The sequence below is a fragment of the Microtus pennsylvanicus genome, chromosome 15 (genome assembly GCF_037038515.1).
Source record: "Microtus pennsylvanicus isolate mMicPen1 chromosome 15, mMicPen1.hap1, whole genome shotgun sequence".
Taxonomy (NCBI): domain Eukaryota; kingdom Metazoa; phylum Chordata; class Mammalia; order Rodentia; family Cricetidae; genus Microtus; species Microtus pennsylvanicus.
In genome coordinates this window covers 56,612,287-56,635,421 of record NC_134593.1, presented here as the reverse complement: position 1 = coordinate 56,635,421, position 23,135 = coordinate 56,612,287, and the positions used below count along the sequence as shown (strand labels likewise).

The 23,135-nt window shown below is 44.4% G+C and overlaps 1 protein-coding gene across 2 annotated transcripts in view; it reads right to left on the bottom strand.

Moving 5' to 3' along the window:
- Slain1 (SLAIN motif family member 1) overlaps positions 1-22,692 on the bottom strand; it is a 53,369-nt gene extending 30,677 nt beyond the window's left edge. For both annotated transcript variants that reach the window (XM_075949718.1, XM_075949719.1), the window contains exons 1-2: positions 21,995-22,692; positions 16,053-16,192 (exon numbers count right to left, since the gene is read on the bottom strand). In XM_075949718.1, the coding sequence (XP_075805833.1) occupies positions 16,053-16,192; positions 21,995-22,548 (694 nt within the window). In that variant the 5' untranslated portion in view covers positions 22,549-22,692. The remainder of the gene's footprint in view (positions 1-16,052; positions 16,193-21,994) is intronic.
- Positions 22,693-23,135: the final 443 nt, after the last annotated feature.

Here is a 23,135-nt window from a genome sequence, read left to right as displayed (position 1 = left end):
TCTTGTGGTCAGAAAAAGAGAGATACACAGTAAAGAGAGATTCAAAGACAAAGAAAAATTTTAAATGATTTACAGTGTTAAAATATATGCAGACTAAAAGTTAAAATTCTTAAAGTAAACCTCTGTGACTTCAAGGTGTGGTAGCACACGCCTTTAATCCCAGTGCCTAGAAGGCAGAGACGAACAGATCTCTGTGAGTTCAAGGTGTAGTAGCAAACACCTTTAATCCCAATGCCTGGAAGGCAGAGACAGGCGGATCTCTGAGAGTTCAAAGACAGCCTCGTCTACAGATATACGCTCAAAAAGCGAAAAGTTAACTTAGGAATGTCATAGCTTAGATTCTTAAGCGTCTAGTGATTTAAAGGCGCAAATCAAAAGTGCTCCTGGATAGTAAAAAATTGCAGATTCACAATAGGACAGGTTCAGACCACTAAATGAGTCACACTGTTGGATGAATGTACGTAGGCTTGGGAGAGAGAAGAAAAAGAATATAGAAAATAAAGTTAATGTTAAAAAAAAAGGTAAAGTCTTTAAAGAGACAGAATAAAGTAAAGTGATTGAGTAAAAATAAGCCACGTAAAAATGGAAAATTCACAGAGAGTCTGGATTATGTACATTGTGTTTTCTTTAAAATTTTTGACTGTGAAGGAGCTAAGTACAGAGAGACATTTCATTATATGGGCTGCCAAGTGGAACCAGAACGGATATCATGAGTGTATGATTTCAGAATTTGGGTCTAAGGATATGATGCTTTGGAGAGAGTCTTCTTTTGTTTTCACAGAGAATGAAACTCTATGGATTTCTTCTATCCCAGTTTGGTATGATAGACCACGCCCTCCTGAAAGGTTGATGTGAACATCTTCAAAAAATTACTTCACCCAACTGCCAACTGAGATAAACCTGGCACACAGGTTACACCCTAAAATCATTAACGATGCCCCCATTCAGCAGGAAGCAGTTTGGAGAGAAAAAACTACGCCCATGTTCCCAAAATATTATTTATAAATGTTCTTTTACATTTAAAGGGGGATATGATATAGGACTTTTCATGACAATGAGACACTCTGCTCCTGGCAGCACCAATCTACTTCAAGAGGAAGATGGGCATCGAAGAGGATCGTTATGGAGTTTGATAGCCATTTGGGCAAGAAACTGCTCTTGCCTGGACTACTGCATAAACTGGACACAGAGAACCCACAGAGAGAGGACTACTGAATTTGCCTAAGGTGAGATGATCTTTCGGGGTTCCTGATTCATGAAAGAGTCTGCAAGACATTCTTCAGGACAAGCAGATAGTGACTGACTTTGAATTTTCCTGCTTTATGGAAATGTCTGCTGGATACCATGGGCCTGAAGGCTGAAGATGGATGCCCCAACGGTATAGAGGAACTTTGGGTGACTGTCCAAGCAGTGAGATGTCTCTGTCATTTCTAAGAGTTTAAAAGTTGTTTTTTTCTTGTTTGCTTAGGTAGTATTGTATCTTTCTGGAGTCTTTGATGGAGTTAAGAATAGTTAGTTATAGTTATAGTTTTCCTTAGTTATGATAAAGATTATTGTAACTTTTACTTGATAACTGTTTTGTTATATGTAATTTTGCTATGTTAAGGTTAAAGCCTTCCTTTTTTGTTTAAACAGAAAAAGGGGAAGTGATGTGGGAGTGTCATATATCAATCTGTTGATTTCATTGGCTAAGCAATAAAGAAACTGCTAGGCCCATTTGATAGGCCCACCCTTAAGTGGGTGGAGTAAACAGAACAGAACGCTGGGAGGAAGAGGAAGTGAGGTCAGACCCGACAGCTCTCCTCTCGGGAGCAGACACCTCGGAAAGAGACGCCATGCCCCGCTCCCGGGCAGACACACGCGATGAAGCTCCAACCTAGAATCTTCCCGGTAAGACTGGTGCTATACAGATGATAAGAAATGGGCTAGTCCAGGTGCGAGAGTTAGCCTAGAAGAGGCCAGGTAGAAATGAGCCAAGCAGTGATTAAAAGAATACAGTGTCCGTGTAATTATTTCGGGGCATAAGCTAGCAGAGCAGGCGGCTGGGGTGTTGGGGACGCAGCCCCGCTGCCCCTTATTACTACAAGTCACGGAATGTATGTCCGTGCTGAAAGTTTTAAAAAGATTTTCAGAACCCTTCAATTTATTTTCAGATTCTAAATATGTGGTGAATGCTGTTGCCTCATTGGAGGTGGCTGCCTTTGTTAGAAATTCAAGTACAGTTTCCAATATTTTGTGTCAAAATCAAGCATGCATTTTACAAAGGGATAATCCCTTTTTCATTGGACATATTCGGGCTCATACTTTGCTTCCAGGACCCATGTCTGAGGCCAATGATTTGGCTGACTGCCTTACCCGGTCTATGGCTTTGGTCATCTCGGACCCTGTAGAATTAGCACAAGATTTTCATAAGCTTTGGCATGTGCCTGCCAATACCCTTAGAAAAAATTTCATATTTCCAGACAAATAGCCAGAGAAATAGTTAAAGCCTGTTCTTCATGTGTGACCTTTTTACACCCCCCTAATGTTGGGGTCAATCCTAGAGGGCTGCAACCTAATGCACTGTGGCAAATGGATGTTACCCATGTGCCTGAATTTGGCAAATTAAAATATTTACATGTATCAGTGGATACCTTTTCTGGCATTATTCATGCCACGCCCCTAGCGGGAGAAAAGGTAACTCATGTAAAAACACATTGCCTTGAGGCCTGGGCTGCCTGGGGAAAACCCCTATGCCTTAAGACAGACAATGGCCCGGCATATACCTCCCATGGATTTCGTGCCTTTTGTGCACAGCTCCAAGTGACCCACATTACGGGTCTTCCATACAATCCACAAGGACAAGGTATTGTGGAGAGAGCCAACAAAAATATTAAAGGAATTCTACAAAAACAAAAAGGGGGAATAGCTGAATCTGCTTCCCCCAGGGAAAGAATCTCCCTTGCTCTCTTCACACTCAATTTTTAAACCTGAATGAGTCGGGTACTGCAGCAGCTGAAAAGCATACAGCAGGCCCTATGGAACAAAAGGAATATGTGATGTGGAAAGGTGTATTGGATAACAAATGGTATGGACCGGATCTTGTGGTGGCAAGATCCAGGGGAGCTGTATGTGTTTTTCCACAGGGCCAAGAGGCTCCGCTTTGGGCTCCGAGCCGGCTGACATGCATGATCAAGGAAGTTCCTAAGGATGAGGCTGAGTCTCTAGAGGAAGTTCCTGCTGACATCCCTGATGGCGTGGATCCAGGGGAAGGCAGAGCACAGAAGGGGAATCCTGTCAGCCTTCCCAAAGGCGATGCCTGTTCGGCATGATGCCACAGTTTTCCCCAGATTTTTACCACCAATAGAAACCTTGATTTACCATTTTTAATGTAAAAGTCTGGAGTGGCCCTTTTAGGAGAAGCACTTAACATTACAGAGAAAGGGTCCCTGTGCTTTCAGTTGCGTGGGCATGTTTTTTGGCAAGCTGCATGGGTGGCTGTGTGTTGTGCCTGTGATTGGTTTGCTGCCTTCAAGCCCAGACCAATAGGGATAAGGCCATATTGGGATAAGGTTATAATCTCTCAGGCATTAGCTACCCTGGAGTGTGGCTCCTCCCCCCAGATATGGTTGTCAGTACTAAGAGACGCTTAGGGCTTCCATCATGCACAGCCTATGCACCCCATGAGATCTGTTGATCCATTGCACTTGGGTAGGTGTGCGGATGTAGGTTCCTCCTGCACAGCCTTTGCACCCCCTGGGATCTGTTGATCCATTGCACTTGGGTAGGTGTGCGGATGTAGACTCCTGCGACACAGCCTTTGCACCCCCGGGGTTCCTCGAGTACCCATTGCACAGGGGAAGGTGTGTCCATGGAAAATATCTTCCATCCTCGATCGACCAACACATCATGAGGTGGGGGTCAGATTGGATGACGTTAGTCCTGCGCTCATTGCTTACAACCAATAAGGGGGAACTGTAGTGAGCCGGACAGGATTGCCATTACAAGATGGCGCCGACATCCTGTCTTGTTGGAAATAAACAACTCCATATTTGGCTATGCCTTTGAGAGCTGCGTGTCCCCCGCTTCCCGCATGCGTGGTGGATAAGGATCCTTGAGCCTATCCCGATGCGGTCTGGTGTCAGCTGTTGGTAGCAGCCAATCACAGGGCGACCCGTGTGCCAATTCCCTATTTAAGCAGCTGCCTCAGTACCCTTTGCCCCCTTGCTTCCTGCCCTTCCCTTCCTGCCCCTCGTTTCCTGCTCCCCATCAATCAAGGGTACTCTAGTAAAGCATGATCTGAGTAAAATCCTGGTGTGGTGGTTGTTCCTTCTCACCGGCCGAGAGGTTCGCCACAAAGAGAAAGTGGGGAACAGCGTTGAACACACTGGCACAGGAAAAGAATTTCTGAACAGAGCACCATTAGCATGGGCTAATTAGCAACAATTAATAAATGGAACTTCATGAAACTGAGAAGCTTCTGCATGGCAAAGGACACCATCATTCAGACAAAGCAGCCACATATAGAAAGGAATTTTTTTTTACCAACTACACATGTGATAGAGGGCTAATATCCAAAATATATAAAGACCTCAGGAAACTAGATATCAAGAAAACAAATGACCCAACTGTAGTGATATTTCATTTATATTTTAATAAATAAAGCTTGCCTGAAGATCAGAGAGTGAAACAGCTGCATTGATCATCCTTACAGGCTAGGAAGTTGTGACACACACCCTTAATCCCAGTAGCCACACTAGTTTGCCATAGAAACTGGGCAGTAATGGTGCACACCTTTAATCCGAGCACAAGAGAAGAATGTAAGATGGGAGAAGACAGCTCTCACTCACAGTCTCATTCTGAGATTCCTGGAGGCAGGATAGCCATTTCAGACTGAGGTAGAAGTCAGAGTTAGCAGCTGGATGTTTTGCTTTTTTGACCTTCAGGTTGAACCCCAATTTCTGTCTCTGGGATTTTATTAATCATGTTACACCCAATTAAAAATGGGCAGAGATCTAAACGGAGATATCTTGACAAGGGTTAGTTTCTAGAGTTGAGCAAATTACACCAGTATCCTCAAGCTAGTGTGCTCTTGTTTGGAAACAAGCAAGTCTGTGGGACAGCGATAAGACCATGGTGTACAATGTGGAAGTGAACCATGCATATGATCATCACACTACAATGCATTTCATAAACAGGAAAGCTCCAGAGAGTTGTAGCAAACATAGTCTACCCTCTGAGAAAAATGTTCTAAAAACAAGGTGATGAAAAAAGTACCTCTAAGAATTTTCCCCTTTGTCTTTTTAGTGACTTAAACATAGAACCTTCTTAAAATGAAAGTCATACTTTTTACCTTCTCCAGCAATTCCATAGATGTTTTGATTTCCTCACAAAGTAGTGAACTGTGTGTGAGCCTCCGGCAGTCAACATGCACTGGCTCAAAACCTACCTCAGGGAAATGGTGATGGTTTGAATAAAAGTGTCCACCATAGGCTCGTGTATTTGGTGGCTTCGCTTTCAGGGAGTGGCACTACTTGAGAAGGATTGGGAATATGACCATGTTGGAGTAGGTGTGGCCTTGTAAGAGGAAGTGTGTCATGGTCATGGAAGGAGGGGGCTTTGAAGTTTCTAATGGTCAAGGCAGTTTCAGGAGCTCCCTCTCTTCATGCTGGCTTCAAATCCAGATGGACAGCTCTCAGCTACTTCTCCACGTCTGCCTGTTTGCTATCATGCTCCTCACCATAACGACAATGTGCTAAACCTCTGAAACTGTAAGCAAGACCAATGAGATGCTTTCTTTGAAAAGAGTTGTGGTGGTCCTGGTGTCTCTTCATAGCAATAAAACAACAACAAAGACAGAAATCAGTTCTCGATACCATATTCTAATAAAAGATAATTTCCTCAACCACCACAGGGTACCAAACTGACTGAAACATCTTGACTCAAACAATTTTGTTCATGGTCAGAGTTCTGGAAGGAAAAGGAAGGCAAGGCCAGGGTTCTATACTTCCAGCCTAATGAGAAGCTGGGCCTCCACTCAAGCCACACAGGCCTTTACTACCAGTGAGAGCCTCATTTGAGAAAAGTAAAGACACAAGTGGCATTATTATTAGCTCTTTTAATACTTGTAGATATTATCATCTTTTTAATACTTCTTATTATGCCACAAATTGCCAAAACATTTATCCAGATCATAACATTTTGATCTATACGCAAAAGCCACTTGATGGAGGAAGGTCATTGGTTAAATAAAAAGAAACTGCTTGGTCCTCATTGGTTAGAAGATAGGTGGGAGGAGTAAACAGAACAGAACGCTGGGAGGAAGAGGAAGTGAGCTCAGACTCCACAGCTCTCCTCTCGGGAGCAGACGCCTCAGAGAGACGCCATACTCCGCTCTCCCAGGCAGACGCACAGGATGAAGCAAGCTGCCAGGTCAGACATGCTGAATCTTTTCCGGTAAGACCGGAGCTACACAGTTTATTAGAGATGGGTTGATCGGGATATCAGAATTAGCCAGTAAGGGCTAGAGCTAAAGGGCCAAGCAGTGTTTAAATGAATACAATTTGTGTGTTGTTATTTCGGGGCATAAGCTAGCAGAGCAGGCGGCCGGGGTGCTGGGGACGCAGCCCCGCCGCTCCTATTACTACAGCCACTGGGACAGGAAGTCTTTTCTTTCATCTCTATACACAATACCCTCCAGTACAGAGACCCTTAGTGATTCTGTTATTTCTCTACAAGCCTTTGGAAATGCTCACAGATACTCAAATATCTGGACAACAAAAGAATTTCAAAACCAAGGTGGAGGTTGTGTTTCCTCATTTCAGTCTCGGAAACTGACTACACTAAAGGCCAAAACAGAATAAGTGGCACCAAATAAATAAGCAATTGTGCTAGGCTTTCGGGATTTTCTCCCCATTGTTTCCTGCCACCACATTAACCACAACCACTATGCCCTGCCAATTAAGCTCACCCTGCACATCTGGGCTAGGCCTTTCTCCATCTGTCCAGACACCTGGGACAGGCTGTCTCCCTGACCTGATCCTCTAGAGCAGCTGCTGAAGACCCCATGGATTCTCATATCTCCTCTCGCAGGTCGCACCTTCAGGAAGCCATCCCTGGCAATCCCCGAGGCTCAGGTCTTCTGCTACCCTCACTGGCTTTATAAAAATCAAGTTTAATTCCATTCATCTTATTGACTGGGATTTGGAAAGAGGTCACAGGCCACAGTGCACATGTGGAGATCAGGAAGAAAACATACAGGAACTGGCTCTTTCTTCCCACCACTTGAATCCAAGGACTGAACTCAAATCTTCAGGCACCTTTGCCACCTGCGCCTTCTCAGTGGCCCCATTCATAATGCTTTGAGGAAGAAGAGATAGAACAAGAGCAGTTACCTGCATCATCCGTCCCTTGAATAAGTTTGGCAAGTTCAAAGGCCAGGCACACTGAGTTTCTCTGGCAATCAGCCCACAGCACCATGCCTGCAGCTAGTAGCACCAATCAAGCTCTAGCATTTCCTAAAGGAAAAACCTAGAAATCTTAAGAGTAACTGCACATTTTAGAAGCCCCAGGAATAGGGCAAGACTATCTACCACAGCCAACTTCATCCATATGGAATCAAATTTAACCATCATAGTAGCATTAAAGCAGGTAAAAATATGTGGGGGACTTGGACACAGAAACCACATGCAGCACAAGCTTAGTACACACCAGGTATAGGTTCAACCCCTAATACACACACATGTACACTCACATGCAAACATACACACAAATGTGCACACATACACACACGCACATACACATGCACACACACACCCACTGCTTTGGTGAAACTATTGATTTTATTTTTCTTTATAAGTAATAAAATAGAAGCTCAATAATAATTTCACTGCAATAACTACTTTGCACTGCCATGAGTTTCTTGTTAATAAATACCTTTCTAACCTTGGTGGAAACGCAAGACAAAATTAATACCACATAAACACACATATATTTGGTTTTAAAAAAAAAAGAAAGTAGGGTTGTCTAAGGATATTTGGCAAGTGTATCTAGGTTGCTGGCTAGAATGGGTCGAAGTGGCAGATTGATGAGGGGCCCAGTCCTAGGTAATGTGTAACTTACTGTACTAAATCATGGCCCGAGGTGACACGCCAGCATGAAGGCTATTTTGAACACAGCAGCGGAGCAAGCCCACGATGGAACCCCACAGCTGGGGCAATGTGTCTTCAATTATCAGCACACAGAAATACGCAAATGCCGGGAGACCCTGCTTTGTACAAAATGCTTCGCGTGATTCCAAATTATTTTTTTCCTACAAGAAAGAATCTTTTTGGGAAGCTTACCTAAAATGAACTCTACTTGCTAAGTTTTAATTTGGTGCTCCCAATGTGACAGAGCACCTCAAGAGTTGAAACACGAGCTGGCAAGGATAACATCTGGGCCATGAGAGGAGACGTTGGACAGGTTCCAGGAGACAGATACTTGATAAGCTCGTAATGGCTCGGTTCAATCTGTGTGGCTTCTACAAATGAAAAGGCCACCTTCAGATCACTGGGTCACATCAGAGGCTCTGCTTGTCTGGATAAACTCAGGAATTAACACAGCATCGGAACAACGGAGGAAAGAAGGGAGGCAAGCCTCACACAAAGATGTAAGGAAAAGCCCAACAGAGGCCAGTGTTTCTCCACATTCCTCGCCTATGACCCTAAGGGAAATGAGATGTGGTCACAGCAAAACACAACCAAGGACGGTAACTGTGCGTGCGGACTGCACTGTCTGTGAAAACGACACTCACACGCCTCAGATGTGACCTGTCCTGATTCAGGTGGACATCCGAGCACCTTGAGTCAGATAAGCTTTTATTAACTGGACCCAAATTAAGTGAGCCACATATTGGGTGCTTCAAATTACTTAGATAAGCTTTTTGATCATTATTTGGTTAACATCCCAGCCTCGCAACGTGGATTTACCTCTACATTATCATTATTCCAATTCGGGCTATCAAGTGAGTGGACCCTGACTATCAGAGCTCCTTGTGGTTTTGCAATTTGCATTTAAAAGGGTGGGAGACAGAAAAGCCTTTACAAAATGGGTTAAGTTGTCCTTATCTGAAATGCATGGGACCTGAATATTTTTTTTTTAATTCATGGAAGACCTTAGTGATAGGAAGGACCCAAGTCTAAATACAAAATTCATTTGTTTCATACACTTTGTACATAGCAGACTAAAGGTGGTCATATACAGTACTGTGAAGAATTTCACGCCTGAAATAAAATGCATAGCTTGAAATTTTCTGCTTGCAACATTTTGTTGGCTTTCAAAAATCTCCCCCCAATTTTAGAGTACTTCATAACCATTTTCAGGTTAGGGATGCCCAGCTTGTACCTATAGTCCTAAGAAGAATCAGAAGAGAAGGGAGAGACTAAGAAGGGCTTTGAATTTTCCACTATGTTTAAACAAACTATCTCTCTAAAATCCTTCAGATTAAAAACCCTAACTCAAATAATGATGCTTGTGTGTGAAATACAACAGATCCCACCCCTCGGAAGGGAATGACACTTCCTCTATGAAGCACAGGCAACCACACAAAGAGGAATCCTGTGTGCTAGCTTCAAGTCCTGACAAATGAAGACCCGCACAGCAGAAACGTCTGTGTATTCACATCACTTCACAGTTTACAGAGTTAATTCACATCCAGCGCCCCTGAACTCGTTCTACTAGCCTCGTGATGTCTTTCGATGTTCCTTCCTAGCACATGAGATGCTGGAAACTCACTAGGAGCTGAATAAGGCTGAGGCACGGAGGACACTGAGCCTAGTCACTTGGTAAAAACTCCCCACACAGTACTCACCCATTCAGTAATTAGCGCTCAACACCCACCACGCAATAGCAGCTACTCTAGCGAGCAAGGAGGCTACAGCAGTAGACGAGACAGATTTAAACCCCATCCAGCCACACAACTACATTTAATGAGCATGGCCATATGACTTGTGGGCTTTTGTCTTGATTAGCAGGATGTCATTGACAACACCAAATGTTTGACGAAAACTGTTGCTTTTGTGCGTCTAAGAAAACTCAATGCATCAAATCAGACAATTAGAAAACCAAGGAGCCAACGCTTGAACATGCTAAACGCTTTATTAAGCATTGGTGATCCAAGAGCAAGTTGAGGCACAGATCCTCGATCTACTCAGAAAAGACGTGGATGAATGAATAAAACGGAGTTCCTGTGAATGGAGAACAAACATTTCTCAGCCCATCTTCAAACCAGGGAAACAAGCACCAGATTTCTCTGAGACCACAGTGGGATCAGTGCTCAGAAACAAACAAACATCACTCTAGGCTGATATTATCAACTAGCCTTATACTACCAGACTAGAGATTTGAGATACTGGGAAAGGAGAGTAATCATTTTACCTTCAACACTATTCCAAAAAAATATATAAGGCGATGACGTCATCACTATCTTCCTAAAACACCTTACAACATACCCTTCCTCTCCCTCATTTTCTTCAAAAGTCCTAGATTTTTAGTTTATTCTCATAGCTTCAAACCAGAGCCTAGAAACTTTCCATAAACACTCACGCAGTTTTTCCATGCTTTGTGATCTCCAGCCATAAAGTCAAGGCTGTGCTGTAGGAAGATGCTTAGCGGCCCTTTAATAAGTTAGAATCTGAAGGAGCCCAGACACAGTAAACCTGAAGAGAATCCTGGAAGAAAGGCAGCCAAATGTGCCTACTGAAACCACGCAGGAGACAGGTGTGCAGCTCAGGCCTGCAGGCTCAGCATGGATGGACAGCTGAAGCAGAAGGCCAAGTCAAGGACAGCTTGTTTAGAGTGAATTCCAGGTCAACCCAGGCCACACAGAAGGAACATGTCTCGAGAAGGAAAAATATCAAGTGAGTGGGGACAGACCATGATAAAGCCTCTGGAGACACATCATGAATTAAGTCTTTAAGTTTTAAGTACCTTTCTCTCCAAAAGCAGCAAGGTCAAAAACGAGAGGCCAACTGTCTAAACTGTTTGCTCTCTAAGAAGCAGCCCTTTGTTGGAAGTGCTGAGATAACAGGAAGAAGAAAGTAAGTACAAGCTTCTGACTGTCTGTTTTGTGATGGACATGATACAACTGACTTTGCAAACCACACAAGCCTCAGATAAAGTGCACAATGACACCTGTCATTTGAAATGAAACCCACACAAAAAGAAAATGGTTGATTTAGAGCTAATGGAACTTTAAAATATGGAGAGCAAACATGACTCCAGGGTTTGCACTGTGAGGAGCGTAGAGCCATAACGCTAATTTTTCATCTCTACTATCACTGACAAAAAATAATAATGTCCTTTACTTAGAGGCCAGTAATTTTTCAAAAGGAAAGATTAAGTAGAAAGCCCTAATTTTCTTACAAAACCATGTCAGGGCAGCAAGGAAAGCTTTAGACCCCAGGCAAGACTGAAAGTGAGGACACCTGACTAGAGGCTCACAGCACCACAAAGACAGATCAAGACGAGGTGGCAGATGGGACTCCAGCGCTCTGTATTATGAGCCCACAGTGAGGGAAGTCATGAGGAAGCTGGAAGGGTCTGGAATAGTCGGTGCAAGGGACACAGTGGCTTGTAAGTTCCAAACACGCAGGAAAACATTCAACCCCCCAGCTTCCCCTCAGCATAGCCAACTCCTGCTCCCTTCATTTTAACAAACACAAATTTACTATCTGAAAATAAAAAACCACTCCAACAGAAACTCAATAGGTACCAAACACAAACGAGGACACCTTACACAAGCGAAAGGAAGAGGCCACGACAGGGCCAGACACGTGGGAGGTACTTAAACACAAGGCAACAACTTGCAAGATGAGTCATTAAAGTGCGTGAGAAAAAAAAATATAAAGAAAATCAAGGATGTTATAAAGCATATAAAAAACACAGAAATTTCCGACATGCATCTAGGGATTGCAGACCCAGCCATCAGGAATACCAAGAACAAACAGAGAAAATGGGAGGGGCAGAGAGCTTATAAAGAACTAAGGCAAGAAGTGTTTGTGCAGCTCACATTTCCTGGCTCAAAGTGACACTGGACGAGCAAAACCACGACATTAATGACTAAGTTCAAAATGCTCCAAATACAGGACTGCATTCTAAAACACCTACGATCTTTTAAGCAGTAGGAACATAAGTAAAATGTGAGAAAGAAGACAGCAATACCAGGCCTCCAACAGCAGTCCCGGAGGTCACATGAACGGAATGAGCCTTTTAAGTCCTCTAGGAAACCCCTAACTCAGGACCCAATGCGCAGCCCAGAAGCTGGGTAGGTGAGCAAGGCCATCTCCAGTTGCACGAGTTCTCAAACTTCCCTTGTGCCTACTCTTTTGTCCTTTCTCCTTCCAGAGGCAATCCAACAATAGTGGGGATCTGGAAGAGGGACCTGACATCTGAGGCCACTGAGGCGAGGCTGGGAGAATGTTTGGAATAAAACAGAGGAAGAGTACACCATGACAGCTGCCGAGGCAACAGAGGCCTGGTGCTAAACAGGACAGAGGGAGCAGCCAGTAACAAGAAATCAAACCCCTTGGGCTCAGGGTCCACCCTTAGGGTCTGGAAAAAACTAATTACAAAGACTAAGGAAACTAGCTCATTATCTTTAGCAGCTGACTAAAAGACAAGGTGGGACACAGAGGAAGATGAAATACATCAACGCCTAGATAGAAGCATTCCTACCATAAAAATAGTCATGCATCTTGTAATTGACAAAAAGCCAGATTGGAAAGCTATCCCAAGAAAACATAAAGAGGGCGGTTGAAAAATTAAATCTCACAACCCAAAATCAAAAGCCCATGTAAGTCAGAGAGAGAGGATATGTGTGTAAGAATAGTTAAGAAGAAAAGGTCATAAATTTGAGAAGCAGTAGGGGAACACAAGAGCTGAGCAGAAAGAGGAAGCCGTGGAAATGATGTAACTACAGTATTCATGTATGAAATTCTAAAAAAAAAATCTTAAAATGATAATGTAACTCCACAGTCATCTAACAAATGAATTTTAAATAGCATAAACAGAAAAACAAACAGCTTCTGTTAAATAATGCATCTGGGAAATTAAACAGGAAAAGAATGAGGCAATTTTTGAAGCTATTTTTTTCTGAAACTACTCATATGATTAATATTTTTCAAGATGAAGAGATTATTTTATAAAGCATATGCTCATTTTAAAATGACCATCCAATAAACATTTGCATTATTTGTTTTGTTGTTTTGTTTTTCAAGACAGGGCTTCTTTATAGCTTTGGAGCCTGTTCTGGAACTAGCTCTTGTAGACCAGGCTGGCCTCGAACTCCCAGAGTTCTGCCTCCAAGATTAAAGGTATGTGCCACAATACCCAGCTTCATTTGTACTTTAATAAATAAAGCTTGCCTGAAGATCAGAGAGTGAAACAGCCCCACTGATCAGTCTTACAGACCAGGCAGTGGTAACACACACCTTTAATCCCAGTAGCCACACTAGTTTGCCATAGAAACCAGGAGGTGCCTGTCGTTAATCCCAGTGGTGCGCACCTTTAAACCCAGCCCTAGAGAACAATATAAAATGGGAGGGGACAGCTCACAGACAGAGTCTCATTCTGAGATTCTTAGAGGCAGGATCTCCACTTCGGACTCAGGTAGAGAAAAGAGCCAGTGACTGGCTATTGAGCTTTTCTGACCTTCAGATTGAACCCCAACTTCTGCCTCTGAGTTTTTATTAAATGTGCTTCATTAACCTATATTTGACATAATGCAGAGGTAGGATACAAGGTGCTGATGCATGCCAGACAGCATGCTACCAGGGGGCCCTATGCTTCCACCCCACCCCAGATCTGCAGCTCAAATTGGCAAGTTATCTTACAATGAAATTATAGATCTTTGAAACAAAAGCATTTAACTTCACAGCAAAAGTTTACGGATTGATACACAAATTTAGTCAGGTACTGATTTTGGTTTTGAAAACTTAGTTCTCTACCTAAAATGTTTGCTATAAAATTCAAATAAACTCAAGCACAAATAAAAATATATCATTTCACTGCATGTCCTCATGACTTCACATCTGCCAATAAAGACAAAATTATATAATCAGACACCTGGTCAAAAATATTAATGAGATTTGTATTAAGTTTACTAAAAGTTTCTTCTCCTTCTCAAAACTCAACGCATCAGCCTAACTTCTGTGGTGGTCAGCTGAAGCAGGGACTGTGGTGGGCCACATCCAGCTGCCTTCTGTTTCTGTGATATCAGCTATGAACTGTTTTTACATTTAAGAGGAGGGGGATATCTCATGACAGAAAAAAAAATCTCCTGAAATTCTGATCTGTGTCCATAAATGAAGTGTCATTGGGACAGGGCTCTGGTCACTTAATCTTAAATCTGCCGCTGCTTTCAGGCAGTGAAGGATAAGGCTGCAGACACCACAGAGTGTGGAGGCTGAAAACTTAAGACAGCTCCTTCATGATCCTCTGCAGAAAAACACTGATTGATCTCCAAGTTAAAATATTATAATTCTTGAATCTCATTTGACTTTGCTTCAAATGATTAAGCCACATTCATACCTCAACATATCCACACAGTAAGACCATAGGTCATGGACCACTTGAGTAAGACAGTGAGACTCAGCGGGACTGGCTGGCTTGTTGAGAGTCAGTGTTGTGCAGAAGCAGAACTGATAAAAATTCCTTGGACATCAGGGTACCACACCACTAATGCCCAGTGTTTACTCCAGTACATCCTTGTTCCTATGACCCTCTTCAGCATGCTACCCATAAATCAATAGCTAAAAAATGTTCATGAAGCATGTGCCTAATTCCATCTTACCCGAATATTTAAGCTAGATTTCTGCTGACAGTAACTTATACCCAGCCAATACAGCAAGCAGTACAGAATCTATGTGCTGTTAAGGATTGGATCTCTGATGTCAGAAAGACCCCAACTCTTCTGACCCTGTCCCCCAATACCCTTCTGGCTTAGCAATCCTCTTAAATCATTCAACTTCACCCTTTTCACCTCTACAGGAGAGTAAAATACAAGTGACTGACTCACATGAGGTCAACATGAATGAGTTTTGTGGAGCTAAGAGGTGAAGACTCTATCTACGCTGGTCTTCCACTCAGGTATCTCATACCCATCCTTTATCCTTGAGGAGCTTGAGAGCAGCATCTACACCTCAGGGTGCCTAAGCACTGGTCCTGATCCCATCCTGCAGATCCCCTCTGCCCATCCCTCACAGGCACCCATTCTTTTCCCTGGAGAGAGGCAGGGCCTGTGATGTCAAGTTCAGATAGGATGTAGTGGGTGCATGGACAGAAAGAGTTCCTAGATAATGAACAGACACTGGGAGGTTAAAGAACAGGGCAAAAGTCCAACCAATCACAGCCCTGAGTTAGTGAACATTCAGGAAAGGTAAGGAACTACAAACTACTCCTTTCCTTACTGGTTCTACGGCTCTCCATCCATCTCTCTCTGCTGTCTCTGTCCCCACCATCTGTCTCTGTCAGTGTGTCTGTCTCTCTCTGCTGTGTGTGTGTGTGTGTGTGTGTGTGTGTGTGTGTGTGTACTAACACTTCCACATCTGCTGGTGTCTATCAGTTAACTAATGTTACATCCATTACTAGGACTAGTTCCTAATTCATGGAGCTTATCACTTCCAATTATGCATCCAGCTAAGCAGGGAGGCAGCACACGAAGTGGCCCTCAACGAGGTTAGTCCTGTGGTCTCAAAAGACTCCCAGTTTCGACGTAGAATTGAGCCACAGACCCTAAACCCCAATGTAGGAAAGTGAAGACAGATCCATTTCCTTTACTGACGTGTTTTTGAAACACTCACACAAACACAAATGTGCTCCATATGATAAGCCAAAAATCTGGCTACAAGTCCTCCCGAAAGTCAATAGAGTCCACACTGAGGAATCCTGTGTGTAGTACAGGCTAGGGAGGCTGCATGCTACAACAGCCTGCACTTCAGGGTGAGGGTTCTTCATCTCAAGTCTCCTCCTAAACCAAAAACAAAACCAAGACAGAGAAGGAAACCAGAGAAAGAAAGCACACACATTCACAGTACCTTGCTCCAGTCTGAAGCGGAGGGAGCGTCTGGCTGCTTCCATCTCAGGAGTTGGGTTATCTAGGATATGTCTACACCACTGCAAAGGACTCAGGGATTTCTCTGGTGAAGGGAATACCTTTGAAGAGCCAATATATAACCTTTAAAAGAAGAGAGAGAGAGAGAAATCTACATTATAGGTACGCCATAGGTTAGAGAGAAACCTCGATTCTGGTGGAAACGGCATGTACTGAACAGTTCCCGTGGAGACGGAAGAGCGTTTGAGGGCTTCAAAGTCTCGAGAGTCATTTTTAATCGGCAAATATCCCCAAATAGAATAGGTCACTTTCCAATGCATGCTGAGATCTGCTTAACAACCAAACTAAAAATCCCCACTTTAGTAGCAGAAGCTTCTCTTAACCGGAGCTAAACTGGCTTGACATGTCTAGAAATTAATGCCATCTCTCTCGCCTCTAACAGAATCCTTCCAAGTTGCTCTGATTCTAATGAACAGATATTCCTGGGACACCAGATGACAGGACGGCCACCTGTTAGAGTGGTGTCAGTGGCCCACAAAGGTGGAAGATGTCGTCTCCTTTGGCAACTCATTCTAATAGCTCAGAGACTGTGAGGGACTAGCTGGCAATGATCCTGGGCTTTGATGTTCAACCTCTGCTGCAACGACTCAACTCTGCTGTTGCAGCCCAGAAGCACTGCAGGCAGAATTCACTCAAGAAGCATGACGTCATCCCTGTACACTTTAATCCCAGCATCAGGGAAGCAGAGGCAGGCAGATCTGTGCCTTCAGGCTGACATGATCTTTAGAGTGAGTTCCAGAATGCTACAGCTACAGTGAGACCTTGTCTCAGAACAAACAAAAGCTTACACGCAGTGATTCTCACATTCTTTTGAATATTCCATGACTTTAAAATGTAAAAAGCTATCTTTCCAGCCCATACAAAGCAGGCAGTGAGGCTGATTTTCTCTTTTGCTGATTCTTGTTACAGATGGAAATATCTAGTTAATTTCACAGTAACTGCAATACATCATACTTTTCTTGGAGTGCAGCCCACAGTCCTGTATCCACTAAGCACTGACTGGTCCACTACTTCATACTCCCTGCGCCTCCTCTGTACTCCATTAGCACAGGTAAGTAATATCCCCCACTTCCATTCCTTGCCGCTGTGTCTAATACCAGGTACTGCTCTCTGGTCCAAGTCAAGTTCAGGCTGGTCACTTGTTCTTACTCTTTGGGGCTTCAAACACGATTGCTTGAGCATGCAGCAGCTCCCATTTTTAGATTCAGTAGGCTCAGGGTAAGTTCAAGGAATCTAAATGTCTAACAAGTTCCCATGCAATGATGGCCTCTCTGGTATCAAGAACACACTTAAGATCCTCTGGGTTAAATCAGTCAAGGTAATTCCACTGCCCGGCCTTGCCCAGAGCCTTGTTCATAGCCAAGGCCCAGATACAATCCACACCATTCTAAGCCAATCCAGGAATAGAAAATTAACCTAAATGGATATGGAGAGAAAAGCTAAAAAGTAAAAATTATAATTTAAAATTAAAAAGAAAACCCACGTTAAGGAAGTTGATTGTTGAATTCTACCAAATAGCTGAACATGATACCAATCCTTCATAACTCTTCCATATGGGATGGGCAACACCCTGATGTATTTCATGTGGACAGTGTTTTTATGGACTCTATAGCCAGACACAGGCATCACAAGGAGGGGGAAAATCTCTAATGACCACGATCACTCACGAGCTGATGCAGTCTAAATATTTTAGCAAACCGAATCTCACACAGAGACATTTCATCTTTACCACATGGAGTTTATTCCAGAAATGAAAGCTTAGTTTAACATTAAGACATCAGTGTAACTTCCTATTTTAACTAAAATGGAAAAAAGCATGTGATGATCTCAATAGACAAAGGAAAAAAGCATTTGACAGCCAAAAAAAAAAAAAACAGTAAAACTGGAAGCTGAGGAAACACCCTCAACCCAACTGAAGAACTATTTAAAGATGAACACTTGGGAGAGAGCAAGGTCAGGACACCGGGCTCATTGCTAGTCAACGTTCTACAGAGGTCCTACCACTTCAACTAGGGAACGGACTAGGGATATTTGGACTGAGCAGAAGTAAGCCTGTCTTTCTTCACAGATAACACCATCTACTTAAAACTAGTGAGTCTAGTAGCAATGTCTGTAGGATGCTGGGTCAATGTACTTTGTTGTGCGCATCTGTATGCATCAGCAACAAAATACTGATACCTTCACATTCGCCCCTTTCTGTCTCCAGTAGCATTTTGAAAACTGTCAAGCACATGTACAAACCTAACAAAAACATGTACAAGATTAACGACATAAGTTAATAGAGAGATATATACCAGGTTTGTGGTTCAAAGGCTGAATACTATTAAGGTGTAGGTTGTCCTTAATGTTATCTTTATAATTAACAAAATTCCAATAGAAACCCTAGCAGTGTGCGTGCGTGCGTGTGTGTGTGTGTGTGTGTGTGTGTTTCTAAAATTCACATGGAAATGGGAAGACCCTTCAATAGCCAAACAACTATTAAAGGCAGCAAAGCTGGAGTGTTCTCACAACTAGATGAATCGGGACAGAGCAACAGTAATGAAGACAGATCAGTGTGGCACACAGGTATATACAGCAATGAGAAAAACACAGTCCCCAAATGAAATCAACCATAGAACATGAAATTTCACAGTGCAAAGAAGTTAACGAAGGATGGTCTTCTGAACAAAGGATGCAGGGATGAGGATGGTCATTCACAAAACTGTGAGCTCCAGACACCATACAACGCCCACAGTTAACCAAGAAAGGTAAACTGAAAAGGAAAAACCTTTGTTAGAAGCCCTAGGTAAAAGCCTGTGTCCCAAGGTTGGCAAACATCCCTTCACTGTAGTTCCTAAGACTGACATCATGATTGATCCGGAAGAATGAGCAGTACCAACCACTGGGTCTGACCCTTGGAAAACTCTGCCAGAAGATTATGAAGCGAACCACGTGTTTGGAGAAGAGATTTGCAAATGAAGTGCCTGACAGAGAACTTCAATGTAAACTATATATACCCCTCCAGCTGTTCCTTAGTGTACCTAAGAAATAAAAATGAGGCATGCCACAAACCTAACGGAATCCAAGAAAGGCTACTGTGGCCCTGGGGGCGGGCATGAAGGGATCACAGGGATGCAGGAACTGGGAGTGCTCTCAGAACATTAGCAGGTGGTTTAAATTCTTTAAAGGAAGTCTTGATGGCTACTTTTCCATAAAAAGAAATGCTTAAAATGTTTCAACACAAAAGTAATGTTAAAATGTTTTTAAAGATCTGTGAATCAGGTCACCTGAAACCTTTAAAGGCATCCAGCTGAGAGTAATGATGCCTCCGTTTCTCCGCCGGGGTCTCCTCCTGTTGAAGGAAGAGACTCCATGAAGAGTACATCATATGTCCCCAGAAGCACTATGAAGGGCTAATTCTTATTATTTACCAACATATTTGATGACTACAGTTAAATTTCCTTTAATTTAGATTTTTCTCAAGTCACAATGAGGACTAGACTAATATGCTGGTTCCACTAAATAGCTCTTTTTAAAACTTATTTCAATGCTCTTTGGATTTTTTTTTAAGAGACAAAACAGAGTAAAAAAGCTAGTCAACCATATCCTAATAGTTAGATAACTGTGGTAAAAGACCATTCAAATGAAGCATATATAAATATAAAACCATATTTGGCATATGTACTATATGTAGCCAAGTAAACACCAATACTATAATAAACTCAAGAGCCCGTTATGGAGTCACATGCCTGTCATCCCGGCACTCAAAAGCTAAAGCAGTAAGGCAAGAACTCCAGGGCCAGCCTGGGCTACAATGTGAGGCCTTATCTCAAGAAAGACAAAATAATATTAATAGTATTAATAGTAGATTTTTAATTATGCCATATTTTTAAAGGATTGCTCCTTTGTATTTCTATCAAAATTGTAAAATTTCTTCCCACTGTATGTACATCATCATTAAGAAAAGCAAAAAGCTCAAATGATTTGAAATTGGCATGAGAGTTTACAGGCATCAGTGCAACAAAAGCCACTACAAGAGCATTTGTCAATACTATACTCAGGCTGGAAGACATTTAGGCTTTACAAAAACAATGTAGTTTAGAAAGAATGGCTTGGAGTTCCCGGGAACGCTGAGCTGTCAGAGCAGAGCAGCACAGGCTGCTCACACAGTTCCCAAAAGCAGAGTCTGAGGCAGACGATAGTTGTGCCCACGAAAGGCTTATTACAATTTTTTTTAAATTCTCAAATCAAAGTAATTAACAATTACAGTTTATGTGTTTAAAACCTAAAAAGTTTTATTGCCGTGCCAAGTGTAAAAGAAAAGGAATATTGTGGATCCTAATACCAAACCAGTAAGATTCTCCAGCTCCCATGTCCCTTCTATGCAACCGTGTTAACAAGAGCTCAGGATGACAAAACCTGATTTTCTTAAATAAAAGTACCCAAGACACAAAAAACGATGCAATTCTTCATCCTGCCTGCTATTCGGAAGTGAATGCTGCACAGCTGCCCTGCAGAACTCGAGTTCACTCCTCCAACCACTCCTAGAGTACACCTAGCAAGCAAACAAACTCGCAGAAGTCCTCCACAAAGGACAAGTGTTCCCGGGCCAAGCAGCAGGAAAACGCACAACACGAGGTCTGGATACCGGTCCCTCCAAAAAGTCCTCATTCGTGGAACACGGACACCCATCTAAACAAATTCCCATTACATAACCATCCTTACCATCAACCTTAAAAGTTCCTAAAATTCGATAATAAGGCTTCACTAACAGCACTACTTAGGGTTCCTATTGTTATGACGAAACACCATGACCAACAGCAGCTCCGGGAGGAAGACCTGTACTTAGCTTACACTTCCACATCACAGTTCATCATCAAAGCAAGTCGGGACAGGAACTCAAGCAGGGCAGGAACCTGGAGGCAGGAGCTGATGCAGAGGCCATGGAGGAGTGCTGCTTACTGGCTTGTTCCTCGTGGCTTGCTCAGCCTGCTTTCTTATAGACCCCAGGACCGCCAGACCAGGGATGGCACCACCCACAATGGGCAGCTCCCTTCCCCCAATCATTAGAGAGGAACTTACGGAGGCATGTTATTAATTGAGGCTCCCTCCTCTCTAATGACTCTAGTCTGTGTCAAGTTGACATAAAACTAGCCAGCACAAGCACTTTTCTTCAATCTGGTTTCATTTTTAACATTAATGAAAATCCCTAAGTTCAATTTTTTTGAATAAGTAGTGCCTCCATCTGCTCACTCCATTCCCTAACAAGTCTCCGCTTCCCACACCATTCCTGACATAGAAGGATAGCACGTTTCTAATAACCAAATCAGTAGCTGAGAGATTATCAGTGAAACCACAGAAAGAGGGCATGCATAACGGCAACTCAACTGCAAGAGCTGATGTCTGCGAAGACACCCATCACTAGGTGGCTTCAGATGCTACCAAGGAGGGCTGCACTCCAACCCTGTCCAACATTTGTTTGAAGGGAAAGAACCATAAGCAGTGGAAGGCAGATGCCAAACCTTCCCATCACACACACACACACACACACACACACACACACACACACACACACACACACACACGGGGATAAAGGAGCAGGACTGGATGACAAGATGACATGAGTTGTGCAGTTAAGGCTAACGAGGCGCTTGGGACCCGGTAATCAGCAAAGATCAGAACACAAGGCAGATGGCTGGGAACAGTTCCTCCCCAGTCCCCAGTCGGACCAATAGGCGCTATCAGAAAACAGGTTTCTGTCTTCCTGCAAAGCGGCTCAGAGCTTAGCACCTGCTAGGCCTCTGGGTCCCCTTCCTCCCACGCCCCGCCCCGCGTCCTGGGCCTCAGAACTCTGGGTCTGGGGGACCGCGGCGCAGCAGTCAATACCAAGTGTAGTCGTCCTCCTCGCTCCAGGCGGCCAAGCTGTCCAGGTCCAGCGGCTCCACCTCGTCCAAAAGCGTTGGAGGCGGCAAGGGCGGCGCGGGGGCTTCCCCCGGCGGGGTCCCCGCGGTCCCCGGTTCCGGGCTGCTACCCCCGCCGAAGAAGCTCGCCGCGGGCTTGGAGTAGACGAAGGGCGCGTCTGCGGGCGAGAGGCTGCAGAGCAGGGAGGACGCGGGGCTGGGCAAGCAGTAGGTGCCGGGGAAAGCGGGGCCCAGCGCCCCCGGGCCCGAGGAGGTCGTGCCAGTCGGGGCCCTGTGCGGGGTGAGCGGGCTGCAGGCCCCGGCTGGCGGCGGCGCGGACGGCGGCGGCGGCGGCAGCAGCAGCAGGTGCGGGGCGGCTGCCGCACTGGCCGCCCGGCTGCGCAGCTGCTCGTTCTGCTTCTCCAGCTTGCGCACCAGCTCCTGCAGCTTCTTCACCTCCAGCTCGGCGTTCACCACCGGCCCGGAGCCCGCGCCGGAGCCCGTCCCCGGCGAGGCGCATTTCACCTGCTCCGCCATCATCGCGGGAGCCCCGAGCGCCGCGGCGAGGAGGCTTCGCGGGCCCAGCTCGCGCCGCCTACCAGCATCAGCACCAGGGCCCAGCCTCGGGCCGAGGCAACGGCAGCCGAGCAGCTCTGCACCGGGCTCTGCTCTAGCGGCTCCGGGTTTTAGCCGCGGCCCCCGGGGCGGGGCGGGGCTCGAGGGGCGGAGCCTGCGGTGATGGCTGTGTCGAGGGGGCGGGACCTACGGTAGGGACCCGCCCTGGGCATCCGCATGCACCCACGCCACCTAACCTCAGGTGCCTGATTGGACCTGACCTGAACTTCCCGCCGCTCGCACTTCCTCCGTCTTCAGGCGAGAGAGCCCCCACTTCGGGTCAGAGCTGAGGGCGGGATCTAAAGAAGTCGCAGCAGGTGCCTGTAGCAAAGAGAAATGTGCCCTGGACCAATGGCTTACCCTCTCACAAGAGCACTGTTAGACTTCACCGCACTTCCACAAGCTAATAAAACCTACAGAAAACAGAAGCCTAGGGAGCATGATGCTGAAAAACAGACTCGGAGTGGAAAGGTTTAGAAAAGATGCAGCTAAGAGCATAAAAACAAAATGGT